The sequence below is a fragment of the Lissotriton helveticus genome, chromosome 5_1 (genome assembly GCF_964261635.1).
Source record: "Lissotriton helveticus chromosome 5_1, aLisHel1.1, whole genome shotgun sequence".
Taxonomy (NCBI): Eukaryota; Metazoa; Chordata; class Amphibia; order Caudata; family Salamandridae; genus Lissotriton; species Lissotriton helveticus.
The window spans coordinates 1180825114-1180842270 of NC_136065.1; the positions used below are offsets into that span (position 1 = coordinate 1180825114).

The 17157-nt window shown below is 45.8% G+C and overlaps 1 protein-coding gene across 1 annotated transcript in view; it reads left to right on the forward strand.

The window, feature by feature from the left end:
- ATRNL1 (attractin like 1) overlaps positions 1-17157 on the forward strand; it is a 2439979-nt gene that overhangs the window by 1416346 nt on the left and 1006476 nt on the right. The window contains exon 23 of the mRNA XM_078643887.1: positions 4014-4092. Coding sequence (XP_078500013.1) covers positions 4014-4092 — 79 coding nt within the window. The remainder of the gene's footprint in view (positions 1-4013; positions 4093-17157) is intronic.

Here is a 17157-nt window from a genome sequence, read left to right on the forward strand (position 1 = left end):
TATTTAGGGTCAGGATGACCACCAGCTTTCCACCAACGGAGCCTGGTTTGGTTCCATCAATGGAAAGCTTCTTCTGACAGCCCGACAGAATAGATTAAGCGCTTTACACTGTCCACCTGCTTTAGAGTGGACACTGTGATCCCCCTTTTTTCTGTTGGTCACTGCCAGGAGGCAAGGGACATAGAAAAAAAACATGACTCTCACACATAGGTAAAACAAAATCCTGGGTGTAGGAACAGGCGGTCATCAGTTTGTTGTTTTTGGAAAACAAACAAATTGTTCAAGTTTGGCGTACAGACTTTAAGTAAGACAGTGGCATCCCAGTAAACTTTTTGTACCTTGACCAGAACATTAGTTCCCATCAAGGCACAGAGATCACCATTGGTGCAGTCCATGAGAGTTGCAAATGTAATGTCTTCTGCCTCCTATCACCTTTTGTGTGTTTAACAGGTACTATGCAACAAAAAATGAAATACAAAATTAATAAAAAATAATTCGTGATAAGCAGGCATGGGGAGCAAGCGTGAGGCCAGAAATGTAACTGTGTGTGGGAGAGGATAGTATGTGGAAGGTGAAGTGGGAGTTGTTTGAGGTAGAGAACTATAAAACCGTGAGTGGTAGTAGTGGGCAGCCAGCTGCACCACTCTTGATATGCATCTGACTTTAAATCCATCGCTCAAGTTTTAGTCCTTTTTAGGTCGCGCCTGCGATTGCAGGGGCGAAAGCCCCTGCTGTCGCAAAGCGATCTATTGCAATCATTTCAGTAATTTTCCCCGTCAAGGACTAGGCAGAGACAACAGACTGTCACGAGCACGCAGCCAGCCGGAATCGGATCAGGTCACGCGCTCCGATCCCGGCCGGCTGTTCACAACACATGCACACGCAGGCACAGGCAGGCACACACGCAGGCACACGCAGGCACACACGCAGGCACACACGCAGGCACAGGCAGGCACACACGCAGGCACAGGCAGGCACACACGCAGGCACACACACAGACAGACGCACGCACCCCCCCCCCAAACTCACCGGGCTCTTTTAGCGTGTTCCGTGTCTCTGTCGTCAGCCAGGGGGTCAGTCTCGAACCTCAATCTCCCTCCGCAGCGCTGGTCTTCACCCGGGCCCCCTCCCGGGACCCGGGACTTCAGATGCCGCACTCTTCTTTGGTGCCGGGGCTTGGAGCGCGCATGCGCGGGCAGCTCCCGCCCTCTCGCGCTCAGCCCGGGCGGCTTTCGGATTGTGGCTTTTCTGACAATTTGATCCCCATGGAACACCAATGACTATTTTCAAACGTTGACCCAAGGCAGTGTTCTAGGCTGGCATTCCATTTGACCTTCTTCTAGACAATGAGGTAAACGCAAGTACGTGGATTTATCAGTTTCCACCAATTATTGAATTCTATTATTGTTGAAGGCAATTAGGTGATTTAAATTACACACCCGGTGCATTTCGGAGAGGATGCCTTCTTCAGTAGGCAATGGTTAAATTGATAAATGCATAAATTAAACATGCTCAAAGAAAAATCCGAAGTTTGAATGCAAGACTTGAGATCGGCAGGGAGCCGGGAACCTCGAACACTGTGATCAAAGTTTGAAATATATCGCTGTGCACTGGGAATCATGCAGGATAGTGCACGAAAGCGGTTTGACGCCCCCTGGCTGTTGCGCCATTTCTAGCAGCAGGCACGTGAAGTGACAAGTCAGGGTGTCTGTGACTTAATGTGGGCACGCTCGATGTTTGTAAATCAGTGCTTTAATTGGGCCGGTACGGAGTACTGGAACTTTTTTATTTTGTGAGGGAGAAACCGGTACTTCAAGAGAAATGTAATACTTTTAATTGGAGAGCACCGGCACCTCTCGGAAACAAGCAGGCACTCTGGTACAGAATACATGCACTTCTATTTTTCTATTTCAAGCACTGTTTGTAATTGAGGGGCCTCTTGACAGGCAAGGGTTGTCTGCGAGTGGGCATTTCTGGTAGTTCGGTGGACTCCTGAACCCATCGGAGGCGTCTCTGTTTAACCATGTAATAAAAGGTTTAAATCATTGGGGGGCTCGGCCAGTCATTCATCCTTCAAGGATCGATGCAAAGTGCACCATTGACAAGGTACTGATAAACACCAGATAACGGCACCAACAATCTCTTTCGTGGTGAATGCGTGCTTCACAAATTGAGTGCTCGATTATGCTGTGTGTGCGGGTCCACTCAGCCGCTCATCCTTCTGAGGTCGATAAAATGAGTACCACTGGAATGGGTAACAATACATATCTGTTATTCGGCACCAAGATGCCTCTTTGGGGGGGAATGAGCGCTTTACAATGCATGTTATGTTTTAGGTAATGGCTGAAGATGTACAGTTGGAAAAACACCTCTTTTGATGCCAAACATGCGGCGCACGGGCGCAGCCGGGCCCTTTCCTTGAAGGGAAGCCAATGCAAACGGGAGCAGCACGGTCAGCTCTCCTCGTGCTCTAACCTTCGCTAATAAGGGGGCTACGCCCTCCGAGCGGGGGGGGGGGGGGGGGCATCGTGGCCGAGGGTCCTATGGGTCAGCACGGAGTGTGCTGATCTCACCTGTGCCAGAGGACAAGAGCAGAGTAGGTCAGGTCTCTGCTGAGGAACAGAGTGTCTGAGACAAGGTTCTGGCCCTCCCACTGCCGGGGGTTTCTAGGAACGGACTGTGAGATCAGCAGGTGTTCTCAACATGACGCCCTACCGCACAGGCTTGGCCACCCAAGCCTCTGGATGGAGGAAGGGGGCCTCGCTTCTCGAGGGATGTTGGTTATTTCAAGGTGCCGGACCCGGATCACAAAGGTTCTGTGGAATTCACTAATCTTTGCTAATTCGCAATACATTTTCTTGAGCTGTGTGCCTAAATTGGTTTTAAATGCTGATGGAAATGTATATGTTTCACAGAAACAAAAAGCCACACCGCAAGTCCGCAACAAGGAATTTGCACATTCCTAGGAAAACCAACATAATTTTTTTTATTTGTTTCTTTCTCTGGACACACTTTTTCCACCCATTGAAAAAGTTCACTTTTGCAATAGTAGGGACAGTATTACCTTTTCCCCCTTGTGAAGGACAAACTAAACAAGCATTGAAAATGCAATAGCTCTCACCTTTAATTAAGTTAAACCCATTTGCTTTGCGAACGGTATTGTATAGCACAGCAAATGGCTTTAACTTAATAAAAGGCGAGACCTATTGCATTTTTAATGCTTTTTTTGGGTGGTATTTACAACATTTTGCAAGCCTTTTGTTATCACCAAAGCGAATGAAAAAAGCATTTCCACCCTCACAGAAAATCCTGAGATAGACTGAATCAGGATTTTCATGCAGAAATTTGCATTATTGTGTTGAAAAATATACCAATTTGATGGGCTTTGCATCTGTTGTGAGGATTCTTGCCATGCAAAATCATGCACCCAACTAGAACATTTGAATTTAATGACAATTCTTAATTTGCATGGCTTCTCCATCCTGATAAACACAGTAAAGTACTCTGTCAAAAGTGAGTAGTAACTGAGTTTTCATGGTGAAACTGTGAATACCTCTAAATTCAATGTAGGAACATTGGATGGGGTTCTCTCAAGACATATGAGATTTTAAAAAGTGCAAGATGCATTAGCATAGAATTCAAATTCCATTGTCTATTCTTGGTAATGTATGAAAGTTGTAAATATTCAGGATGTTTGCCAGGGTCTGAAACAAATACAGGTGAGAAGTTAGAAATCACAGCAGTTGGAGACAAAAGCTATGCCTATGCTACCTGTGATTTCTGACTACGGTCAATTTACCTATTTATAATGAAGTTCCAACATTTTCAAGACGTTTGTTGTTGATTCTAGTAGCAAAATGTGGCATATCAACTAAGAGCAGACATATTTGTAGATTAAGTTCTAGCCATGCACAAGGTAAGGTATGCCAGTAATCTTTTACACTAAAGGACTACTTATTGAAATGAAAAAAAAATAATTACTAAAGTTTGATCATTGTCTTTCTTTCTTGCAGTCAAACAAGAATTTGGATATTTCAATTAATGCATCCAACAATTTTAACTTGAATATCACCTGGTCAATTGGCTCCACAGGTGAGCGAGGCTGGATTTCTTTTTCTTATGTTTATTTCCCCAGTGGCTTTTAATTATTGATTGTGGAATTTGAACAGGCTTGTCTATCTTTCTTTGCAAGCAAATTGTGGCAGGGAAATGTCCCCTCCTATGGCGCCCCTTAAAATCCATTCTTTTGTCATTATTCTTCTGTTATTAATTACAGGACTTGGAGTCTTCATCTTAATTTGCAATCTAAGCGAAACTTCATTAGCCTGTAAACTTTTTCCCGGTTCAATTAAATTTGCAGGGAAAGTCGCGGCTCTGTCTAAATGTTCGGAAAGGCGCACTTATGAAATGCACCGATTTTAATTAAGATAGATGTACGCCTTCTCTTCTAGAAGGACGGCAATTGTGATGCTATTGTTTTAATTCTCCCATTTCAAGACTAATTATCAACCTAAACATTGATATCAAACAATGAGATTCTTCTGCTCAACTTGATAAAAAGGCTTCTCAACTGTGACTCGCCACCCCCTGCATATTTTTCCTTGCATATTTTCCCTCCCAGTCGCTGCTGGTTCTCAGAATAAGAATCCGTGTTCATGAAGCCTTTCATGAAAAGTTTGACGGATGTGTCCTCTGAGTTCTTGAAAGACAACCAAGCATGACCAGCACTTGCTAGGCAGTCCCTCTGGAAATCTGGGGCCTCAGAGCCCGGATTCTGCAAATGGAAATTGGCTAATTCTCTGACAGTTTCCATAGTAGGTTCCTGCAAGCTTCTATTGGACACTACTCATTAAAGGGCATTGCTAGATATCTCTATGACTGTAGAAATCAATTTGGTCTGCTGTACCACAGAAGTTTTTACTTTTGACTGTATCTCTTTTCGGGAGCAGCTGAAAGTGTGGATCTGAATAATTTTTTATAAAACCTTTTCATGCTTGGTGATCTCAAAGTGCTTGGATTTCCTGACTGTCTTTTATGAACTGCATTCTAAAGAGTAAAAATGCACTCTTCTTTTTTCTTCCATGATAGTACAGAGCAGGCTGAATTTAACGGGCAAAATCTATGTACAGTTGCATGCTTGTTTTTAGACCTGGTATCTCTGGCGTGGTTAACCCCTATCTTTTTGCCTCTGCCTCCTGAATTTTCGACGCTGTGCCGGATTTAGTTTTTGCTGTTTTAGATGCTTTGGACACTTTGCCACTGCCGATCAATGTCAAAGTGCAAGGGCTCCCTGTGTAAATTGTTATTGTGATTGGTTATCCATGATTGGCATATGTGTATTACCAAGAAGTCCCTAGTAAAGTGCACTGAGTGTGCCAGGGCTGGTGATACAAATGCTACTACTGGGCCTGCAGCACTGATTGTGCCACCCACATGAGTAGCCCTAAAATGGTGTCTCAGGCCTGCCACCGCAGTGCCTGTGTGCAGTCTGTGAACTGCCATGTCCACCTGGTAAGTTTCCCCACTGACCAGGCCTAACCCTTCCCTTTCTGTCACATTGGTCACCCCTATGGAAGGCCCAAGGTACCCCCTTGGGCAGGGTGCAGTGTATGTGAAAGGTAGAACATGTACTAGTGCAGGTGACATGCTCTGGTAGTGAATGACAGCCATTTTCGTTTTCACTATTGCAAGGCTACCTTGCCCATAGGCTATCATGGGGAATGCTGGCTACAGTGGCTACCAGCATATCTTCCCATAGGAGCAAGGTAGGACATAAAAGTCTGGTATCCCTGAACTCAAAATTTAATAACACATCTTTTAGGAAAGGAGGTTTTTAACCGCATTGATGCGGCGGCTTTTCCCGCTGTACGCGGCAATTTTAAAATTACCGCGTTACATGACGAGCTCAGCTCGTCATGAGCGCACGGCAGGTTACGCTCATGACGAGCTGAGCTCGTCATCAGCCTGGAAGGGGTTAAATCCTGTGTTTGAGAACAGCACTTTTAGAAAGTAGCTGTTCTCTTGTCTGACCTTTCTGTGTGCCTTGGCCTGTTTGTGAATTGACTGTCTGGTTTGTGAGTGACAGGGGCTGGGTGGCTCCCAGAGGCTGAGTGGGCCATCCCTGGGCTGAATAGCTCCATCTGCATCTAGAGTGGTGGGAGGGGGTAGCATCTGGGCCTGAATAGGGCTGTGCCTGCCTTCCACAACCCTGCCCCTCTTTCTGAAAGGAAAGGAGAAGCCAGGAAAACAAAGTGAGCAAGGAACACCCAAAACTGGTTTAGACTGGGCTCAGAGCCATCCTGCACAAAGGGAACAAAGACTTTTAGGGGTATAACTACAGGACCCCTGACTACAGAAAATTAGATCATCCTGGAATCAAGAAGGAACCTCTGCCAAGGAGAAAGCTGGAAGACTGAAGAAGGAAGATTGTCCTGCTGTTGCTTTGCTGGACTGTCCTGCAGTTGCTTTGCTGACAAGGAGAGGGGAAGGACTTTGCTGTGTTCTGTGTCCCCTTGCTTGAAGGAATCTCCAAGGTTCTGGGAAGAGCTGGCTCCCTGTTAAGAAGTCCCAGGAACAAAAGGACTCCACCCCCAGCTTCCCTGAACTCTGCTGAGAGAGTTATGTCCTTTCTAGAGTGCTTGTGCCAGTTGTGGTGCCTCTGGAAGTTGTACCTGTGCTGGGAAGCTGGAAACCAAGATTTTAAAGACTTTCTGCAAGTTTTATCGCATCGCTTGCTTGCGGAGCGCATCCCCGTCAGTGCGAGGAAATTCCCGCCGCTACGAAGGCCGAGTTCGTCGCTGTGCCTGTTGCCGCTGCCAGAGCCGTCACATCCTTCGTTTGCGGGACACACCAGACCGGTGCGGGAAGATTACCATCGCTGCGAGTATCGTCGCAGAGCCTGCCGTCACTGGGTGAGATCGTCGCACCGCTTGCTTGCGGACCGCATCACGTTGCTGCGAGAGTCGTCGTAGAGCCATCGCATCGAGGGGCCGCAAAAGGAGAAGAACGCCGCTGAGCCGCGCATCGTCACCGCACCGGAGATCGTCGCCGCTACGAAGGCCGAGATCATCGCAGTGCCTGTTGTCGCTGCCAGAGCCGTCACATCCTTCGTTTGCGGGACGCACCAGACCGGTGCAGGAAGATTACCTTCGCTGCGAGTATCGTCGCAGAGCCTGCCGTCACTGGGTGAGATCGTCGCACTGCTTGCTTGCGGACCGCATCACATTGCTGCGAGAGTCGTCGCAGAGCCATCGCATCGAGGGGCCGCGAGAGGAGAAGATCGCCGCTGAGCCGTGCATCGTCATCGTACCGGAGATCGTCGCCGCCCCGGAGATCGTCGCATCGTACCTTTTGCGAGCCGCTTCCACCGAAACCTGTGCACCGGAATCCACGCATGGTATCGCATCCCTCCACATACAGACCGGAGTCACCGCAACACGCCCGCTGCGTCCAGTGAGGTTGTCGCATCGCCTCCCCACGGTCTCAGAAGTGACGCATCGCTTGCTTTTCAACACCACAGCTTTCACTTGGAACTTTTTGTCACATGTAAAAGATACTGTTGGCTAAAACGTGACGCAACTGTGGATTATTTTAACGCAACCTTAAGAACTCTTTTGAAACCATATTCTTGAACTGTGGTATGTTGGATTTTTGTTGTTTTGGTCTTGTGTAGTTTAGATTAAAATACCGTTATTTTTCTAAATTGTTTTTTATGTCAGTTTGTGGTGTTATCACTGTGTTACTGTGAGTGTTGGTACAAATACTTTACACATTGCCTTCGATAAGCCTTGACTGCTCGTGCCAAGCTACCCAGAGGGTGAGCAGAAGTTATCTGAGTGTTTCCTCCTTACCCTGACTCGAAGCAAGGGTCCCTATTTGGACAGTGGTACCTACCTCTGCCAACTAGAGACCCCCAGTTCTAACACTTGTTAATAAAAAAATCCAGATGTTGCAGCCTACACTACATAACAATTTATACTGGTATGTGCTGGCACTTGTTTAACTAAAACCTAGGTGAGGTGCGGTGGAATGCAGATCCAGTGGAATGCAGATGCAGTGGAATGCTGGACATGGGGGAGAGCCCAAGGAACTATACAATCTTATTCAAGAAGCAAGCATGGGGTATGTTCAAACATTTTAAGGGGTGAGGCTCCGTGAAGAGATGGGTCTTTAGTTTTTTTATGAATTGCTTGTAGTTGTTCTGATGTCAGTGGGGGCCAGTTCTACTTCCAGGGTTTGTCGGTGAAGAAGGTCTTTATTCTGCTTTTTCCATCATACTACTTTTGGTCTCCAGTCGGGTGATGTCCTGGATATTCATGTAGTGATGTCCACAGTTATGTCAGGGTATAATTTCTCAAAGCAGCTGATCTTGAAGATAATACAGACTTGGAAAGGCAGACAATACAGCATTTTTAGGGTGCCATGGCCAAACATTTTGTGACCCTGTTTAAGATTTGTTGCAGTATGTGGAATGAGTTTTAGGGTTGCGAGTGTGGTGTCTGGATGGCTTATCAATACAGTCTTGGGTCTTTGTAAGTAGAACAGGACCAGAGCATGCAATGTTGTTCTGAAATCGTCTGGGATTGTTACACTTTGTTCAGGTGGGAGAGATGGTACCATACTGACCCAGTAGTATTTGTTATGTGTTCTTTAAATGTGAGGTATGAATCAAAGACAAATACAAGAAGATCTTCATCTTAAGTCATTTGGGGGTGAAGTAATTTACGTTCTTGTCAGAGCGTCAATCTTGAATCTGTGGTTATTTGGAGTTATTGGTTAACAAAAGAAATTCTGTCTTTGTCAGGATGACCTTGAGGTAGGCACTTGATATCCATATCTTACATTAGTTTGAGACCGCATTGGAGTAGCTGAATGTAAATAGTTGAGGAGATATTGGGGTGGAGTTTACTGTTAACAGTGTATTGCTGAATCTTGATATTGTTAGTGAGTGTATCTATAAAAGGTTCCATGTAGATGTTGAAAGTGATGAGGCGGTGGGTGGGACCCTTTTGTATTCCGAAGGAGGTGCGAAGTCTCTGGGATCTTGTATTTCCTTTCTCTCTAATGTTGGCATTTGCGCCAACATTGAGCCATCCAAATGCACCACACCAGTATATTGTGAGTAGTAGTAGGAGGAGTTAACCTGAGGACCCGTGTGGCTGCAGGCCCTATCCAAGAATCTCATCTGTCTGTAAACAAGGGTCACACGCAAGTAACTCGTTTGGCAGTGGCAAATTTGCTTGTGATTTCCGTCAAAACCTGTTTGGGGGCAGTATGGGTGATCTAGGTCTTTCTTTTTATACTCATTTTCAAACTGAGGATGTGGATCCCTCTCAAATGTTTCAAAACTAGTTTGGGTTGATTCTCATTCAAAGGTCATTTTCTGGCTGTCTCTCAGACACAGTCTTTGTGCAGGGGTAGGCTTCTTTCACAGCACATAGCAATACTTCTGCCACCACGCAAAAGTATCCAATGCAAGGTCACTATTTAGTATGAGATCTCTGCACCTGGTTATCATCAGTCTACCTGAATCCGTAATCGGGGCGAGACAAAATGGCATGCCTTGCCTAGAAGCCACCTCACCTTGAGCAATAGAAATTACAGTCCCCACTCGCAACCCTACCATGTACCAAATGGCAGTGGTCAGAAATAACTAATCTGCAGCTCTTTGCCAAAGAGGTCTTTGTTTAATTTCTAAAGGCAGACCTGTCTCTATTTTCCCTTACTACTGTATTTTGGCCTCTTCCTTCCAGTCACAGAATTGCAGTCAATACACTTCTACTGTCTGGGATAGCTTTATTGACCCTCCATTTGTGTTATGGTAAACCAGGGGTTATCCACAATGGATCTCCCTGGTCCCAGAACTCAGACTCTCACTACACACAGAGTCCTACACCCGCACATATGCTACATATTCACTGCACATACAAGCACTCAACAGGCGCACAACATGTCAGTCCAAGGGTCGGTGGTACATGCTTAACAGAGCTTTACATGAATGGGGTCAGAACACCACTCAATACCGACAGGAATAAAAGGTTTTGTCGTAACTAAGGATTCACAAAAACTTACTACTCTGCCACCATCGCTCAGTGTAACTAATCCAGGGCATGGACAGTAACCCTGTGCCAGCTAGGAGGGCATGCTGATGTGCCCCTTCAGGTCACAGAACAGGGCCTGGACCCACATTAACATAGACAGCAATGGGCCTTGGTGCCTGTGCTTGATTAGCTTGGCTGATCAATCAAGAAGGATACCTCTTTCACATGCAGTTGGGCATTCATGGCAGAGGTACTCACCCATTTACAATGCAGGGGGCATCACCGTCCCAACAATATTATATACAGGCTTAGTGTGAGTCTGTGTAATCAGATTTTGTCTGTATAAGACATGGACTGCTCCTGTAGTACTGTAGAAGCTGTTCTTGAAAGACGTCTGGTGTGGTATTTGTATTTTTATGTTTTCACAAAATGTCGAACCACATAGACTGCAACATAAATACATGACATTCTGTTCCCATTTTTAGTATTTAAACCACTTTATTAGATTTGTAGAGGAGAGAAAACAAACGGCCCCTCTTCTGTAGTAATCCATTTTTAACTTAAACGTCGCCTACAGAGGGGATCCCAACCATCTTTTTGTAATTTTTTTTATATTGAAGGTGAATGATATAACAATGAGCAAAACCTTGCTCCAACTCTTCCTCACCCAAAACTACACACCCCTCCATGCCGTGGCTTCCTCTGCTCCCACTATCCACAGTGTTTTTACCCACGGCTCTGCCTGTCTGTCCTCCAGGGTCCCACGGAAGAAGGATGTCAATAAGTAGAATATACATACACCTTGTATTTTTTTAACTTCATTTTTTAGAAAAATGTCAAATAAAAGATAAATACCATTTAAAAAATAGTTTGTTTACATTTTTGATATTTCTGGCACTTAGACTTACTATACACAACATCGCTGGTTCACATTTTGACTGAAAAGCACAGATAGCAAAGTGTGCTCTGTACTTCACAGATTACTGGTATTTGAGGAGTGCATGCATGCAGAAACTTCGTGGCGCTGTAACAAACCACAACAAACTGAGACACAATTAAAATTGAGAAGCAATTAAAATGAATAAATAAACCGTATTTATTGGTTTAAAAGAAAAGTTGTTTTTTCCCCCCCCTAAAACAATGAGTTAAGAAACGGAACGAAGCTCAAAAGTGAGTCTGTTCCTTCCTTTGGCCGTGAATGTTCTGTCCCCAAATGAATGGGTTTGGTTTTGGGAGTCCCCAGCAGAACGCGGCCAGTGGAGAGAAGGTACACTGTGGTGCATGAAGAGAAGTGTGGCTCACTGGTTAGAAGCGGCAGACCCTGAAGCAGAGGTCTGGCCCGGGACCAGGGTTCAATTCCCGATGCGGCAGGGTACCGGGCTCAATGTCCGCTGACTCGATAATTCTCGCCTCGGTGCCTACTCTAATCATGGGTCCCAACTCTGCAACTCTGGGCAATAGCTTGCTTAATCTCCACAACGGCCCCAACAGCGCTGGGATGCCTGGCTCCACCTTGGAGGTGTCCTGGAGGGGGCATCTCACAGGGAAAGCCAGGATGGGTTCCACAGTGGTATACAGCGCCAGGATGCCCCGAGATGGGGCGGGAGTGCGCTTTACAAGTATACACACATTTACATTTACATATTCGACGCTGGAAATTGAGTTAAGGAATGGCACATATTATTTTTGTATTAAGACAACGGCTTCAAACAGTGTAAGGCAGGATTCTGTAAAAGTGTTTATTATGCCAGAAGCATGAGCTTGCAGCCTTGGATATCTGCGCCTCCAGGGTTCCAAAGTTTGTTACCCAGAGCTGTGAGAATTTGCTATACATCATTATTCGGAAGGCACAGGTAATCCTTGTCACAATAAATAAGTACATTTCTCAGTATTTTCAAGCTCAGCATGCTCTGCTTCACTTAATCGAGGGCCATCTCAATCAATTTCAGCACTTTCAGGAAGGTACATTTTTTAGGTCACTGCCTACCATGGAGGCAGCTGGCTGGTTTGCTAAAGACATCTTGGAGAAATTCAGAAAGCTTTCCTGGGAATGCATTCCACCCATTGCTTACCATTGGCTTTGTGATTTGTATATCTCATTTGCTTGGTTTCTTTTTGTTGTTTTATTTGTTTTAGGCTGTCCATGAGTTCGCCCCTCCTTTGGATCATCCACAGCACTCTACCCTGCACCATTCCACTCTATGCCGCATCACTCTACTCTGAAACATTCTACTCTATGCCACTGCAGTCTATGCTCTGAGCTCTGCTCCACTATGCGCCACTCCACTCTACACCACTCTTCTCTATGCCACTGGCCTCAACCCTGCTCTATTCCACTCTACACCACTCTACACTACATCACACCACTCTATGCCACTCCACTCTACCCTGCACCACTCCACTCTACGCTTATGCACTCTATGCCTTTACGCCGCCGTACCTCTAAGAAACTCTACAACCCTGCAGTCTATCCCACTGCACTCTACTCTGCATCATTCTAGTCTACGCTACTACATGTTGCGCCAATCCACTGTATGCCACTCTAATCTACTCTGTCCCACTGCACTCTGACACTGCGCTCAACGCCACTACTCTATCTGCCATTGCACTCTATGCCACCCTACTCAACATCACTGTAACCTACTCTGTGCCACTGCACTCTTCGCCGCTCTACTTTAAACCACTTAACTCTACACCAGTGCCCTCTACACCAATATACTCTGCTCCACTGCACTTTTTGCTACAACACTCTAATCTATGCCACTGCACTATACGCCCACCACAACCTTTGCCGATCTACTCTACAGCTATCCTCTCAATTCTACTCTGCACCACTGTGCTCTACTCCACTGCTCTCTATGCCACTCTACCCTACAACACTCTACACCACTTTACTCTACACTACCTCATGCTACTTTACACCTCTCAACTGCACTCTACACCAATGCAACACCACTACACTGTACGCCACTCTACTCTGCATCACTCCACTCTACGCCACTCCACTCTACGCCACTGCACTCTACACCAATTCACTCTATGCCACTCTAATCTACTCTGCAACACTACAAAACTCTCCCATGCACCACTTACCCTGCACCACTCCACTCTACCCCACTTCACTCTACTCTGAAACAATCTACTCTGTGCCACTGCACGCCATGCCCCTCTACTGCACTCTACTTTACGCCACTGCAATCTATGCTGCACCACTCCACTCTGCCCCACTCAAATGTACTCTTCACCACTCTACTCTACGCCACTGCACTCTACTCCAAACCAGTGCACTCTACATCATTGCACTCTACTCCAATGCACTCTACACCACCAAACTCAAAACAAATGCACTCTACGCCACTGCACTCTACACCAATCTACTCTGTACCACTGTGCTCTACTCCACTTCATTCTAGACCATTCTACTCCACTCTACAACACTCCACTCTGATATTACACTCCTTGATACTCCACAATGACACTCTACTCCATTAAACTCTACAACAGGGGTCTCCAACCTTTTCTGTAGTGAGAGCTACTTCTGATCACCGAAAATCATCGTGAGCTACTAAAGGCCAACCAGCTAGCGCATTTTACAAGAGACCCCCCTCAACACCCTCGCAATGCAACCAAGCACAGAAGCCATAGTTGTCACAGTACTGCCTGCTAACCTGCTGAAAAGTACATTTCTCTCTTCAATCTGACACATCCTGGATTAGAACCTTTCAAATAAAGTTACCCAATATGATACCGTAATGCGAAACATCTCACACAAGATCTCTCAGCCTGGCTAGGAATGTGGTATTAAACAATCAGTACAGGCAGCACTATGGACAACTGACCACTGCTTGACCACAAAAGGGCAACACTGTCACACCCATCTGTGATTTGAAGTAATATAAACACCTAATAGAATATATAGCGTGCAACTTAGTACAAGTACTTGCTCCCAGGTCCCATCACAACTTTATATATGTAACCTGTTCTCAACTGGACTCCAAGCACCATAATTACCTCCTTCTCCAATATAAATGTTCTTGATAAAGCGCTGCGCTGCTCACTGGAATTAGTTCCACACTATTCGATAGCTTTTTGTCCACTGAACGGCCTACTAGTCAGAGGCACCTTGGACCTGTTGATGATGGCATTGCTACAATCAGATACATCTTATCCAGATTTGTACCTCTCCAAACCTTTGTGTTCCAGGGTGTGGCTCCGACCCTGGCACACCTCACTCCTACCTCTCTATATAAACATTTGCATTGGAACTGGCATCTCTGATAACCTCTGACAGCGGGGGCATGTAGGTATTGAACCAAATACATCTCTCGTGGTACCTTTAGGTGCCACATGGACTCTGTCCTGCAGTAATGCGAGAGGGGAAAGGTCACTTCTGTTACACCAGTTGTACCCTCGGTGCAGCACACAACCTGGGGTCCTCTTGAGGAATATTGTAGCAGAGCTGTAAGACAGCTGTCTGCAGTGCTCTTAATGTAGCACTGAAGCTGCACCTTAGATCACCGCTAAGGGCTGAGCTGAAGTTGCTCTTCCAATCCTTTTCCATTTAGACTGTTTCTGTCCCCTTCTGATGGAGAAATCCAGCCGTTTTTTTAGTCAACCAGGTATTCGGTAACATAACCCCAGCAGCGCTCCAGCTGTCTCTAGGCACCAGCATTCACACCATAAGAAGCTGCCTCGAATCCATGAATAATTGTCTCCTAAAATATGTAAATGTGCATTTCTGTGCTCGATTGCTGTCAATACCTGGTGTGAATTTTGACAGTCTTTATTATGAGTGTAAGAATCATGGGGTAGAAGACATCAAGCAGGGAAAATTACACTTTCAGGCCAGGCAGACTGCTCTTGTTGTTTTTTCCCTCGTTGCCCCTCTAGCTGCCACTACTCGCAAACTAACAAACTAAGAAACCGCAACTTTTTGAGGCCAGGACTTACCAATTGATCGGCTGCTCCGGATGCAAATCAGAGACGTGGTGCCGGACTTGAAAAGGTAGGCCACTTACACGCTACCAAACTTTCCGGCCCCTTCCAGCACAGGTTGCGCAGGTTGAAAGCGTGGTGCCAGACTGCAAAAGGCAGGTGGCGCAGAGATCACGCACATGACGAACTACGTCGTACTCTTCAGCCCAGCCCAGCTAACTTCAATTCAGCCTATCAGAGCAGCTGATTTTGATGAGGGTGAGCAGCGGCTATAAAAAAAAAGCAGAAAAACATAAAACGATCAAAAAGGGTTACAAAACTAGGATGCTGAAGCGAGCTCCTCACCAGACCTCGGCGAGCTACCGGTAGCTCGCGATCGACCGGTTGGAGACCCCTGCTCTACAACACTCTACTCAGCATTGTGCAACTCCACCATAAAACAATTCTACTCCACTCTATACCACTCTGCAACACTTCACTCCATTCAGTGATGCTGTATGCAACTCCCTCTATGCCACTCCATTCCTCTTTACTCCACTCTATTTTATGACATACTACTCCACTCTGAAACATTCTACTCAATGTCACTGTATTCCCCGCCACTTTACTTAAAACCCATGCACTCTACACCAGTCTACTCTACACCGCTGCTTTCTAAGTCACTCTAAGCCACTTTACATTCTACGCTAATGCCCTCTATGCCACTGTACCTCTGACACTCTACTCTGTAACACTGCACTGAATGCCCCTGCAGTCTACTCTGTGCCTCTCTACTCTACTGCACTCTACTCAAATTCACTGTATGCCACTCTACTGTGCATCACTACACTCTATGCCAATCCACTCTGTGCCTCTCTAATCTATTCTACACCACTGCCTTCTATGCCACTTCACTACTCCACTCTACGCCAGTCCCCTGTATTCTACTCTATGCCTCTCTATCTACTCCACTCTACGACACTCTACTCTGATACTCTTCAACATTCTACTCCACTCTACGACAACCTACTCCACTCTACGCAACTCCCTCTACATCACTTACCTTTACTTTTATCTGTGCCACTTCACTCTGTTCCACGCCACTCTGCTCTAAAACCAAACCTTAGGTGGGCAGTTCATTAGCTGAACCCCTAGCCAGGTCACATGTACTGTTGCACTAAAAAACAGTAAATTTGCTTTAGCAATTTGTTACTTCTACTAGTAAAAAATAAAGTTAATCTGTAGGCAATATTCAGTGTCGGTTAACAAGTACCTCAGAAATTCTGATGAAGTCCGAACCTTTACCCTTTCTGTGAATTACATTTACCATGTAGCTTATTGGTCACTTAGATGTCCATGTCACGTGGGTGGGGGTTGAGAGGAGGGTTGGCAGTGGAGAGTGAGTCTGGGTCCCTCAGTTGCTCCATCTTGAGCATGGAGGATCCCAGTTTTTAAAGGTAACGATGTCTCTCTCCGTTCTTCATGGATACTGTTGCCTGCGTTTGGAATTCTTTTTCTTCATATGTTAGAGTAGTTCCTGACTATCTGTGTTTAGGAAACACATTTAATTTGCATTTATTTTTTGCATTTCTAAGCCGCTTACCATTGTTCTGCTTGTGCACTGCTTGTTTGTACATTTCCCCAGTGTGGCTGATTGTTTCATATTCCTCTTTTCTTTTGCTCTGGGTGGCCCTTATTCCGAGCCTCAAGCACTGCATTGTGCTCTTCAGTCAAATCTTTAAGTCAGAAGAAGACCCTAGACTCCCCAGGGCTGACACCACTCCTCATGAACACCTACATGTGGCAGGCAAAATGCATGCTTATTATCCATGCTCAAGTCAGCGCATTTATGCATCAGTGTATACATATTTTTCGCACTTAGATGTGGGGCACTTTGTACCTCTCTCTTTGGCCTGGGCTCGGTTGCTATCCCGTTTCAGATTTGCTGGTTTCATTGTTCCAGTTAAGGGACCAGCAGATTTTAACAGGGTTTCTCTATCATTATTAAAAACAACTCCCAAATGGACAATGATCCATACTTTCCGGTGCAAACGAGCATGCCTTGCTCTTTCCGTGGGTATTTGCACACTTCTGTGGATTGTTTATTAGAAACAAGACCCCTGGGATTCTGATAGCAGTGAACGCATCTTCTCGGGCATAAAATAATACTAATGTTTGGGTAGTTACCCCCGACGTTTACCAT